This window comes from Theropithecus gelada, chromosome 9, assembly GCF_003255815.1.
Source record: "Theropithecus gelada isolate Dixy chromosome 9, Tgel_1.0, whole genome shotgun sequence".
NCBI classification, from domain to species: domain Eukaryota; kingdom Metazoa; phylum Chordata; class Mammalia; order Primates; family Cercopithecidae; genus Theropithecus; species Theropithecus gelada.
In genome coordinates, this window is record NC_037677.1 from 92,991,864 (window position 1) to 93,006,061 (window position 14,198).

General features: G+C 38.2%; 1 protein-coding gene across 2 annotated transcripts in view; it reads right to left on the minus strand.

Annotated features, from left to right (window-relative positions):
• Positions 1 to 14,198, minus strand: part of TM9SF3 (transmembrane 9 superfamily member 3) — a 68,676-nt gene that overhangs the window by 42,196 nt on the left and 12,282 nt on the right. For both annotated transcript variants that reach the window (XM_025396032.1, XM_025396033.1), the window contains 2 exons: positions 4,357 to 4,479; positions 228 to 388 (listed from right to left, as the gene is read on the minus strand). In XM_025396032.1, the coding sequence (XP_025251817.1) occupies positions 228 to 388; positions 4,357 to 4,479 (284 nt within the window). The remainder of the gene's footprint in view (positions 1 to 227; positions 389 to 4,356; positions 4,480 to 14,198) is intronic.

Genomic DNA, 14,198 nt, shown 5'->3' on the forward strand with positions numbered 1-14,198 from the left:
TTTAGGTCCTGCAAAGGCATAACTGGTATCTAATACTACAGACCTGAAGCAAATCCTCAATTTGCTTTTAGGAGGCTTACTTAGATACACTGAGAAAATATAGTTTTAATAATATTCTGTTGCATCCCATTTCAAGCTACATATTCATCTACTAAAGCTCAAAGCCACAAATTGTTGACATTAGGTCACAAACACTACTTCCTACATTAAACTATTTGAATACTTACTGAATATGACATCTGGATTTTAGTATTCGGAACCAGTTTCACCTTTCCTTCACTAGTTAGATTAACATCAACAATTCGATTTCCATTAAAACCTATTTCAAGTTTTTTGTAGGTCCAAAGATAGTAATCTTCTCCATTTTCATCAGCCTCACCAACAATACCTAAAAAAGAAAAAATACTTTATGCAAGGTAATACCACTTAATATTTAAAATATCCTAGAAGCTAAAGGCTCATTACGTTTGTTTGTTTTTTTTCTTTCTTAATAAAAAAGCAATATTACCATTATTCTTCATGGTTAGAATAAGGCAAAAGTGCAAACTGGACTTCTACTCTTCATTAACTACTCAGCAAACACACGTCATGGTCATACTACAGTGAAAAAGTGATAAACAACTCAGCATAACCAAACACTAATTTGATTCCCAAAGTTCATGCTTTGTCATTAGTATCATTTTCATTGTAACAATTATCACCTTATATATGTATACTACTGATAGGGTTTGGATCTGCATCCCCACTCAAATCTCATGCTGAAATGTAATCCCCAATGCTGGAGGTGGAGCCTGGTGGGAGGTGATTAAATCACAGGGGCATCTTCTCATGGTTTGACATCACCCCTACTTGGTGCTGTCATTGCGATAGTGAGTTCTCCTGGGATCTAATGTTTAAAAGCATGTGGCACCTCCGTCCTCTCTCCCTCCTACTCCTGGCCACTCTTGGCTTCCCCTTCACCTTCCGCCATGATTGTAAGTTTCCTAAGGTCTCCCCAGAAGCTGAGCAGATGCTGCTATGCTTCCATTATAGCCTGCAGAGCCTTGAGCCAATTAAACCTCTTCTCTTTTTAAATTACATAGTCTTAAGTACTTCTTTATAGTGGTGTTAGAATGGAATAATACAACTCCCTAATATCTCAAAATTTCAGGGAAGTGCTTACATCACCATCTGCCAAGGTTACCCAGCTACTAGTGGTCAAACCAAAATTAAAATCAAGGTTTCCAGATCCCTAGTCTAGTACTTTCTCTAATAACCTATGATCTACCCATTCCCAGTAAGACGTACACATGTGTATATATAGTACCAAAACTTAACATGTCTCCTTTTCTTTTTTTTTTTCTTTTTTTTTCGAGACGGAGTCTGGCTCAGTCGCCCAGGCTGGAGTGCAGTGGCGCGATCTCGGCTCACTGCAAGCTCCGCCTCCCGGGTTCACGCCATTCTTCTGCCTCACCCTCCCGAGTAGCTGGGACTACAGGCGCCCACTGCCATGCCCGGCTAATTTTTTTTTTTTTTGCGTTTTCAGTAGAGACAGGGTTTCACCATGTTAGCCAGGATGGTCTCAATCTCCTGACCTCGTGATCCACCCGCCTCGGCCTCCCAAAGTGCTGGGATTACAGGCGTGAGCCACCGTGCCCCGCACATGTCTCCTTTTCATACCTCAACTACTGGATCTGTCCCTGGGAAATCAGCAAAATAAAAGGAACGCTGAAAATAAATGGCAATAAGGATGCAGTTTAAAATTATCACTTCAATCATAATTTGGGATATTGGAAAAAAAAGATCCACAATGTTAGGGAAATATTATAGGTGGTAGCTGCAGATACATCTCTCATGCCCTCAGACTGCCAGTTATTTGTCCAATGCTCCCCACCCAAGCCTAAACAGTTCCCAATAGCTTTATGCTCTGTAAGTTACTCCTTAGGGCCTTCCCCCTATGCTTTAGTAAGTATTAAGGAAAAACATAATCATTTCTTATAAAATACTATTTATTAACCAAAGTGATTCTAACTGGTACAAATTCAAGAAGTATAGTTTTGTTTTGCTTGGGACTGTAGGGGGATAATGAAATCCTTCTTTTATCTTTATTTTTCATTGAAACAAGGTCTCACTCTGTCACCCAGGCTGCAGTGTAGTGACACAATCATACCTCACCGCAGTCTCAAACTCCTGGGCTCAAACAATCCTCCCACCTCAGCCTCCAGAGTAGTTAGGACTACAGGCAAGTGCCACCATGCCTGGGTAAATGTTTTATTTTTTGTAGAGACGAATCTCGTTATGCTGCCCAGGCTAGTCTTAAACTCCTGGCCTTGGCTTCTCAAAGTGCTAGTATTACACACATGAGCCAACACACCCAGCATGAAATCCTGCTAATTAATTAATTATTATTATTATTATTATTTTGAGACAGAGTATCACTCTGTTGCCCAGGCTGGATAGAATGCAAGGGTGCAATCTTGGCTCACTGCAACCTCCACCCGCTGGGTTCAAACAATTCTTGTGCCTTGGCCTCCGAAGTGGCTGGGACTATCGGTGTGCACCGCCATGCACAGCTAAATTTTTTGTATTTTTAGTAGAGACAGGGTTTCGCCAGGCTGGCCATGGTGGTCTCGAACTCCTGGCCCCAAGTGATCCACCCGCCTTGACCTCCCAAAGTGCTGGGATTATAGGCATGGGCCACCGCGCCCAGACAATAATGAATTTCATAAAGGTTTATTTATCTATCTACTCTGAAAACCAGACTTTGGGGGTAAAGACATAATTATATCAAGTAAGAAGCTACTCTCTAAGAGGCTTTTAAAAGACTCTGAAACCTTTACCCCATGAAAAGTCAGATACAAAGTTTGTTTTTTTTTTTTTCTGATAAGGATTCCCCATGGTTCAGACATTCAAGGACATCCAAAATTATTTCCCCAAACAGGGCATATTCTAAAATCCCAGGGCTATAATAAATTTAACACAGTAAAGCAGTTGCCACTGTTGCTAACGAGCCCCACAGCTATAACTGAAAAAATCTAAAGCATGATGGCTTATGCTTATAATCCCAGAACTTCAGGAGGCTGAGGCAAGAGGATTGCTTGAAGCCAGAAGTTCGAGATTAGTTTAGGTAATAAAGCAAGACACCTTGTCTCTACAAACACACACACACACACACACACACAGAGCCAGGCGTGCTGGTGTGCACCTGTAGTCCCCGCTGCTCAGGAGACCAAGGGAGAAGGATCACTTAAGCCCAAGAGTTCAAGGCTACAATAAGCTATGATGGCATCACTGCACAAACCTCTAAACAAGGGAAGACAACAGGGAAGAAACCTGTTCTCTCAAAAATGAAGGAAGCCCAAATCAATGGGATTCCCTGAACTACAGGCTCAGAAAAATCTAGTGAATATTCAGAACACCTTCCTATCACTGTCAGAGCTGATCAAAGAAATGTCTGTGTTACCATAATAGTAACTGCAGTCATTTACATGAAATGCTTACTACATATACCTAATTAACATGCAACACAGTAATGATGATGCATATAATTATCTCTTGACATTAACTGTCTTATAAATTTCATCTTAGTATGATATTAAACTCTGATCTGGTATGTTCAGACTCTGATAGTTTACTGCTCATGACAACAGTAATCTGCTAACCATTTTAAGAATTAGAAGAAACATTCATTATACATAACAGCAGATTTCCAGAGACAAAAGAAAGAAACAATTAGACAAAGATGTGATCAAACATACTGGCCGTGACAGTGGGCTGTACTTTGCATTATAAATAATTTAATCAAGTCCAACATAAATGATTTTGGATTATTCATAAATTGGCATTAACTATGCCATAGTTCTTCTCTACTAATATGGATAAACAAGAGCAAAAACATAAACATTTTTTAAATTGAAGAGTTATGGCAAATAACATAGGAACTAGCAAAATAAGCCATTCAAGAAACTATCATACCAAGAAAATATACTACCACAGTACCAACATGAGAAAAAGACAGAATGAAACTTCAAAATCCTATTAGTCCCTTTAATTGTATTTAAAAAAACAAATTAAAATAAGATATGAAAAAAATGGAAGCAGAAAAATTTTTTAGATTGTTCTAAGCACTTTTTCATTCTTGAATCTGACATGTTATACTATATAAAAGTTACATTTTAGGCAAGTTTCATGTAAGGCATGGCAATGTCAAAAATTCTTCAACAGGTGACCATAAAACTGGTATTAAAATCATTCTGTAAAAAACAGTGAAAACACATTTACATCATGATCCAGTATACAATCACCTTAACAGAGTCTTTACATAAATTCTGATTATGCAAATTTTCCCAAATCTTAAATACAACATACAATACTTACCCCATATTGGTAAATCATCTATGTACATCTGGTACCAGTAGTGATTTTTTATGGCATATACAAATGCATCTCTCTTTTCTTTATCTAAATCAATTTCACAGTAAGTGGCTGGCATCACATCATCTGCATAAAATAAAAATTGCAAATTAGCCCCACTAGTTTGCAAAATAGTTACATTAAAAAAAAAAAAAAAAAAACAAGAAAAAAGCCAACATTTTCTAAAGTTAAAACTTCTATTCACAATAGTTGAATCTGAGTGACAAATATGTGGGAGTTCAGTGTACTATTCCTCCCTTTTTTTGTGTATCTTTACAACTTTTTATAATGAAAAAATTTCAATCATCTTTATTTTCAAACATTACCTAAGTGAAGAAATCATCCCTTTATATAAAGAAAATTATACAAGAAAATTTATAAAGTAACTTTAAAATAAATTGATTTTAAAAACAAAAAAAGCTTAAACACATAACAAAGTTTGTATTTAATATATACAAAAGCTCAAGAATATGATCATAAACAGAGATAACCATTTCTAGCTATAAGATCTCTCTGAGATAAACACTGATTTTAACATTCTTGGAAAGACAAGTTACTAGAAGTCACAGATTCTACGAAAACACCCAGTGACTATTCATAAGTAGGAAGATTAAAAAGCAAACCTCTATTCAGCAAGCATCACTGTTTATAAATTGCCTTAAAGTCCCCTAAAGATGAGTCATTTTCCACTGTTGACTGCTTTCAAAAATACTACTACTATAATTCTATTCAGATGCTTTCTAACTTAGTAAATCTAGTATTTCAAAAATGTACCTATGTTTCTAATAAAACAAAAGAAAATCAAAAAAAACCTACAAATACTCAACATGTCAATCAAAAGAAGTTGTTTTGGTATATTAAGCAATCAGAAAGAAAATTAAGAAATCATTCTGAACAAGAACAAAAAAGAAAGCACAAGTTTGTTTTTAAGTTCTATACTATATTTGTACTATAATATTGGTTATTTGAAATATACAATGCAATTTCTCTAAAGAAACATTATTAAACTTTTTATTGATCAAAAGTTCTTAAACATAAATTGTAGCTACATCATTTAGTGGCTCAAAGAAATAGCAACCTAATTTATAACTCAAGATACCTAGCAATATATCTCCCCAACCCTTAACAGAGATAATAGCTTCCCACATTATAGACCAACCTAGAGTGGGTACCCCAAAACTACAACACCAAAGATGGCAGTAAACACTGAAGTCCCATGGAAGAATGTCAAGGAAATGTCATCCTCAAAGTATGGGAAGAAAATTAATTTGTCTCCAACAACGACTCCCATATAGATTTTCTTTCTGCCCAAGCCCTCCTAGGCAGCAAGGAATTTAGGATTTTCCTGATGGCAAAAAAATAAAAAACCCTGAGGCTAAGCAGTGAAGCAACAGAGGGTTAAAAAATGAGATTGCTTCAAAGGATTTCTATAGCAGGAACTAGAAAAACTGGCAGCAAGAGGTCCCCAAATGGGATCTCCATGGAGTGTGATAATGAACAAAAGGCAGCAGGCAACTGCAGCTACAGAAGGGATATTCAGAACCAAAGGAAGGTCCAGGCTTAAGGGACAACAAATGGCCACCGTGGCAGTAGGAGACCTCACAACTACCTCTGCAAAGCCATTGAATTTATTGCCGTTAGAAACAAACATTAATTAATAATGGTCATTAACAATGTGGTAGATTTAAGTAGGAAGCTCTGAAATATATACAGTATGGCATTTATCTGTATAAAGCTTTTTTTTTTTTTTGAGACGGAGTTTCGCTCTTGTGCCCAAGCTGGAGTGCAATGGCGTGATCTTGGCTCACTGCAACTTCCATCTCCCAGGTTCAAGTGATTCTCCCGCCTCAGCCTCCTGAATAGCTGGGATTACAGGCACATACCACCAGGACCGGCTAATTTTTTGTATTTTTAGTAGAAACGGGATTTCACCATGTTAGCAGGTTGGTCTTGAACTCCTAACCTTAGGTGATCTGCCTGCCTCAGCCTCCCAAAGTGCTGGGATTACAGGCGTGAGCCACCGTGCCTGGTCTACCTGTATAAAGCTTTTAAAAGATTCCTCAGAGTCTGAACTTTAGTCCAACTCTTTGTTTCCCAACTGATATATCTGCCTCTATGCTCAAGCCAAACTCAATTCCCACATACCTTGTGCTCTCTTGGCCTCTGAACTTTTCTGCTCATGCTGTTAACTCTACCTAAAATGACCAGTCTAAAATCCTCCCCATCCCCCAACCCTTTCCTCCACAAAGGAGTCCCTGATTCCTCACTCCCCATACTTCTCATACCCACTCCCATACCTCCCTTATGGTATGTAGGCCTGTACCATTTTCTACCTCATACCAGTATCTTGCTCCTCAAAAACACCATTGGTCTTGAGTGCTTTGTTCATAACTGATTATATCCTTTTTATCTCCAGCCATGCCTGCTTTAGTACCCTGCACAGACTAGTAAGCACTAAACAAATAAACCAAAAATTTTAAGCGCATAATTTTCCATTTATTTGGCAAAGGAAATCACTAGGCATATTAGGGTATGTACCTATACATGCATCTGTGTATGAATAGTGTGCATGTTTGTACAGAAGGAGAAAATGCCAATTTATTAACAAATGAAATTTTTGAACAGAGTCTCTGAGAAGGATTGATAAACAGGTCTTGAAGAATATCTTTAACTCATGTAAAGTCTAGAAACAAAGCGTGTTAAAAGGGAAAAACTATTATTATGACAGGCTATATAAAAAGGGTGTTGGTTGGTCACATTGTAACGAAATTCTACTTCCAGGCAGGTGGACAAATACAAACATCACAAATAACTGGAAGAGTCTGGCTGCCCAACTGAAACAGCATTTCCCTCAGGAGGTTGCCAATTTGAAGATAACTAATGCAATGTGTATGAACATGCCAAATTATTATTCAGCACTCTATATACCTGGAAAACAATCTGAAAAATCTACCAGCATAAATCAGTGCTTTAAAATTACAATAGGCTATATCTTTCGAAGATGAAACATACATCCATGAATTCTGAAAAAGATGCAATTAAGATTTTACTAATGTAAATAGTTTTTACGAGGGGAAAAAAACCAAAGTAGTAAAGTGGCAAATGTTAACCTCATTTTTCAAACAGAAAGCAAGGTTAGGTAGATTCTGGACGCGACGCACCAATAATCTACCATCAATTCCCAATAAAACTCCACGCTAATAATTGAATAGGCAGTGAAAGCACTGAGAAAAGAAAGTGGTAATTATTCACGAGTTCTCTAAGAACACAGTATGCCATACCTCGTTTACTTTCTCTTTTGATAATATTACATTTGGAAAACGAGAAACAGTCTACCTCTAATTCAGCAGCACTTGGCAAAGTCTCTCATCAAAGAAATCAATATATAAAAATTTATAGAGAAATAAGCAGAAAGGTGAGGTTTATTCTGAGCTCTAGTATCCAGTAGCTATGTGAATAAAAAGCAAGTTACTTAACTTCCATGAACCTCTCAGTTCCCTTAACAGAGATAGCATCTATGCTATCTCCTTCCCAGAGTTAAGAATTAAAAGCATCAGGCCAAGCGCAGTGGCTCACACCTGGAATCTCAGCATTTTGGGAGGCCCAAGGCAGACTGATCCCTTGAGCCCAGGAGTTCGAGACCAGCCCGGGCAACATGGCAAAACCTCATCTTTACAAAAACCAGAAAAATTAGACAGGCATGGTGGTATGTGCCTATAGTTCCAGATACTCAGGAGGCTGAGCCCAGGGAGGCTGCGGCTGCAGTAAGCTGTGATGGGACCACTGCACTCCAACCTGGGCAACAGGGAGACTCTGTCTCCAAAAAAAAACAAAAAGGATTGAAAGTGCCAATATGTTCACAGAAAATGTTCTTAAGTTTCCTTGGGCCTCACACCCCTTTGAGAATCCAATGAAAGTGATCTCTCCCTTGCCCACCCCCTGAAAATGCACATTCACACAAAATTAAGGTAGAATTTCAGAGGGCCTGAAGACCCCAGAAGCCAGAGCTCTTGGTTGAACTATGCATACCCAGAGCCTACCATAGTGCTGGAATGCAATAAGATACTCAAGAACTGCTGAATGAACTAGAGGAAAACAAGAACTGGAAAAACTAATATATTCACAGTTAATTAAATAACTATATAAAAAGTATTGATTAAATGACCAACCTGACTAGCAGTATAAACACTGTAATTTTTTCTAAATGACAATTTCGCAACCTGTATCAAAAACTGCCTTAAATATGTTTATACACATTGATTCAGTAATTCTACTTCTAAGAATTCATCCTAATAACAGATTCAGAGATGTACTGAAATACTTACATGCAACAGCAGAGAAAGAAAACCAAAGAAGGATGGAAGGAAGGATCAAAATATCATACAACTAGAAAATGGGAGAAAAGGCTGGGCGCGGTGGCTCACACCTGTAATCCCAGCACTTTGGGAGGCTGAGGCAGGTGGATTACGAGGTCAGGAGATCGAGACTATCCTGGCCAACATGGTGAAACCCCGTCTCTATTAAAAACACAAAAATTAGCCGGGCATGGTGGCGCAAGCCTGTAATCCCAGCTACTCGGGAGGCTGAGGCAGGAGAATTGCTTGAACCAGGGAGTCAGAGGTTGCAATGAGCCAAGATCGCACCACGGCACTGCACTCCAGCCTTGTGACACAGCAAGACTCTCAAAAACAAAAGAAAGAAAGAAAGAAAATGGGTGGAAAAAAATCACAGTATCCAAGTTACACAACACTATGTAGCCATATTTTTTAAAAGAGTAATTAACAACATGGGGACAAGCTCATAAAATGTCAAGAGAACAAAAGCAAACAAAAACTATGTATCACTTACTAAATGAATTAGAATGTGCTTAAAACAGTGTCTGGCACATAATAAGCACTATATAAGGATTTGTTAAATAAACTTTACAAAAATTATATATATAATGAACTCAACGTTCACATATTTAAAACAATGTGGATAAACAGAAACACAGAAGGACTGACGAAAATACAACAAAACGTTAATGGTAATTATAGCCAGTTTATATTTTCCTGTAGTCACTAAATTGTGTATTTGAACTTGTATCACTGTTAAAATCAGAGAAATATATATGCATACACATTCCTTTAAAAAACAAAAAACAGAGATACCCATATTTATCAAATCTGCAGTTAGTACAAGGTATAAGAAATCAGTAATAAGAATTGACAAATTTCAGATTCAAATTATTTGGTCTGGCTAAAACACTTTGGTTGAAACCAACAGGACAAAACATTGCACCAAGTTCCCAGACTTCCACTTACAAACAAGGCAGATTTAACCACAAGTATGTTTCTTCTCTCTCCTAAAACACATTAAAATGTCAGTGAAGGAATAAAAAGGATGTTAAGTCCACAAAGACGAAAAGAAGAGAAGACAGTGGGGAAAAAAAACATATATATATATAAAAAATACATATATATAATGTGTATATATATACATACAAAATATATATTTTTTAAAATATATATATATATATTTTTTGAGATGGAGTTTTGCTCTTGTCGCACAGGCTGGAGTGCAGTGGTACAATCTTGGCTCACTGTAACCTCTGCCTCCTGGATTCAAGCAATTCTCCTGCCTCAGCTTCCCGAGTAGCTGGGATTACTACAGATGCCTGCCACCACCCTCGGCTAATTTTTGTATTTTTTTGGTAGAGACAGGGTTTCAGCATGTTGGCCAAGTTGGTCTCGAACTCCTGACCTCAAGTGATCCACCTGCCTTGGCCTCCCAAAGTGCTGGGATTACAGGCGTGAGCCACCGCACCTGGCCATGGGAAAAAGATTTTAACACATTTTTAGGAAATGGAAAACAGTTGTAAGATGACAAACTACTAATAAAGCAGGAGAAAACATAACAGGAGAATGATGCTTGTAAGGGAGGGAACTGGTTTCACAGAACCCAAGAGACACTCAGGACTTGGAGGCACTATAGAAGCTAGGGGGACAGATGTAGGACTGAACACAAAGGGAATTGTATTAAAATATTAAATATGTACACAGACCGGTTGGATAGCTAAGTCCCCTCCTCTACCCTTCATACAGCTAGACACATACTGTATCCTCAACGTATCCCTGTAGTAGACCAGTGGCACCTTCCTCTAGAGAACTTAAACCAGAGGGGTTCCAGAATCAGGGACAGCAGGAACAGCAGAAGCCAGGGACTGAAAACAGCATGAGGGATTACCTAAAGTAAACATCTTCAGGCTGAATAAATAAACCTGCCATCCCCCCAATCCCTTTTTCTCACCCCTTGGCAATCAGGCCTATATTCCCCAGGCAGGTATCTGGAGGGAAATACTGCATAGTGAAGATAAGAACAACCAAGATTGAGAATCACTGAACTAAAAATATATAAGGCTCTAAACAGCCCTTGGCATCTCTTCATATCTGCAGTACTCTCAACCTACCAATTAACTCTAAAGAAAAAATACTTGTAAAATAATTTCAGCCCTCTGTTAAGTTGGGAAATTCAAGGAAGAAAAAAGTTCAAGAGAAGATCAATAAAATAAACAGAAGGAAGGAGCCCTGTAGAAGTCACTGACTTTTCCACAATTAACACCCTTCATTATAATGCAGGAATTCTCAAATGGGGGAAGGGGCAGGTCGGGTGGGTGGTGATCTCTTCTGGTTAAGAATTACTATTCCAGATCATCTAATGTTCATAATGAACCAATTATCATAACAACAAGTAGGCACAATCCGTCTGGGTGCTAGACAATTTATTAAAAGCATACTATGTCTTAATAGCTAAGGGTGCAGTGGTGAACAAGAGTGCTATTATAATAGGCTAGTGCAGCAGCTTGGGGATAAATCAAAGTCTATAATCAATAAACTAACATTTCATAATCACAAATACAAAATCAAGTTGGAGTTACAGACCCATACTATGTGCTATTAGTATTCCTAATTACCACTTTTTGAATATAAACTATATACCAGGAACTTTGATAAATGCTCTATATGCATTCTCATTTAAACCTGACACTTCTATCAAATACGTATTATTTCCCACACTTCACAAATAAGCAATATGAGACCAAAGAGGTTGAATAATTTGCCCATGACCACACAGGTAAGCAGAGGCAGAGCTGGATGCATCAAGTCTCTCTGACCCTAAAGCACATCTTCTTTCCACACTATGATGGCAAGATTCCAAGAGGTACCCTCTAAAACTGGAGGGTACTGAATTCAACCCAGGTTCAAGGAGGCCTAACCTAAGTCAGTCCTTCTATATTTAATGCATTTTCTTAAAATGGTCTCAATTTAGCATTTTTGTCTAGTGCTAGAATATAAGAATTTTTTTTTTTTTTTTTTTTGGAGACGGAGTCTCGCTCTGTCGCCCAGGCTGGAGTGCAGTGGCCAGATCTCAGCTCACTGCAAGCTCCGCCTCCTGGGTTCACGCCATTCTCCTGCCTCAGCCTCCCAAGTAGCTGGGACTACAGATACCCGCCACCTCGCCCGGCTAGTTTTTTGTATTTTTTAGTAGAGACAGGGTTTCACCGTCTTAGCCAGGATGGTCTCGATCTCCTGACCTCGTGATCCGCCCGTCTCGGCCTCCCAAAGTGCTGGGATTACAGGCTTGAGCCACTGCGCCCGGCCAAGATTATTAGCAAGAAAAAGTTGTATATAAAATCTTAAGTGAGAGGCATCCTGTATTAGACTAACATTAGTTCCTTTAAATAGTCTCTTTAGTAATCTTCATTTTACAAAACGATACCAATCCATGGAGCCTGACACAATCTACTAGGTCAAAAAAAGATGTGTGTGTATGCATAAACATGTATGTATGTGTACATATAGTTTTCTCTGGTTTCACATTCCCAAAATTTTGTTTTATTTGAATATTCCTTCAGAAGAATCTTTAAAAGTCAAATATTTAAGAGACGAAAGATTAAGAATATATGGTAAATATTTCTATAGTTCACAAGAGGCATAACGTTCCAGTTTCTATTACTAGTATGCTACGACACATCATGGATAAATCATTTTTACCTCTGGGCTTCTGGGAGAGGGAATTGGATGACACAATCTCTAAGGTGCATCCTATTTTTTAAATGTGTGGCTATGTAACAACCTACAACACTTTTCAAAGCATGACTGACTTTATCTTTGAACATAGCAAGCAAAGAGCTACAATAGAGGGAGAAGATAAATCTAATTAGCATTTACTATTTCATCCAGGCACTTAATTTAACAGCTTCTTTAGCAGCATATCCAGGCTGGATGTGGAAACTTGGTAAGACCCCTAGGAATCACCAACTCTCAGGGAATAACACTTGGCTAGCTCTTCTTTTTTTAATCTAAAGGTGCTTAGCTTAGTCTGAAAAGAAAATAAATCCCACTTCTTTACCCATGAAAACAATCTTCTTCTATTTAAATAATCCCTCCATCTCAGCCTCTAGGAACTAATAAAAGGGGGTTTAAGATTGCCAAATAAGGTACTGGTACCAAAACAGATATATAGACCAATGGAAAAGAACAGAGGCCTCAGAAATAACACCACACATCTACAACCATCTGATCTTTGACAAACCTGACAAAAACAAGAAATGGGGAGAGGATTCCCTATTTAATAAATGGTGCTGGGAAAACTGGCTAGCCATGTGCAGAAAACTGAAACTGGACCCCTTCCTTACACCTTATGCAAAAATTAACTCAAGATGGATTAAAGACTTAAACGTAAGACCTAAAATCATAAAAATTCTAACAGACAACCTAGGCAATACCATTCAGGACATAGGCATGGGCAGACTTCATGTCTAAAACACCAAAAGCAATGGCAACAAAACTCAAAATAGACAAATAGGATCTACTTAAACTAAAGAGCTTCTGCACAGCAAAAGAAACTATCATCAAAGCGAACAGGCAACCTACAGAATGGGAGAAAATTTTTGCAATCTACCCATCTAACAAGGGCTAATATCCAGAATCTAAAAAGAACTTAAACAAATTTACAAGAAAAAAATCAACCCCATCAAAAAGTGAGCAAAGGATATGAACAGACGCTTCTCAAAAGAAGACATTTATGTGGCCAATGAACATACGAAAAAAAGCTCATCATCACTGGTCATTAGAGAAATGCGAATCAAAACCACAAGATACCACCTCATACCAGTTAGAATGGCGATCATTAAAAAGTCAGGAACAACAGATGCTGGAGAGGATGGGAGAAACAGGAACGCTTTTACACTACTGGTGGGAGTGTAAATTAGTTCAACCATTGTGGAAGACACTGTGGCAATTCCTCAAGGATACAGAACTAGAAATACCATTTGACCCAGCAATCTCATTACTGAGCATATACCCAAAAAATTATAAATCATTCTACTATAAAGACACATGCACACATGTTTACTGCAGCACTATTCACAATAGTAAAGACTTGGAACCAACCCAAATGTCCATCAATGATAGAACAGATAGAAAATGTGGCACATATACACCATGGAATACTATGCAGCCATAAAAAAAGATGAGTTCATATCCTTTGCAAGGACATGGATGAGGCTGGAAACCATCATTCTCAGCAAACTAACACAAGAACAGAAAACCAAACACCTCATGTTCTCACTCATAAATGGGAGCTGAACAATGAGAACACATGGACACAGGGAGTGGAACATCACACACTAGGCCCTGTCAGGGGGTTGGGGGGTAGGGGAGGGATAGCATTAGGAGAAATACCTAATGTAGGTGACGGGTTGATGGGTGTAGCAAACCACCATGGCACGTGTATACCTGTGTAACAAAACTACACGTTCTGCA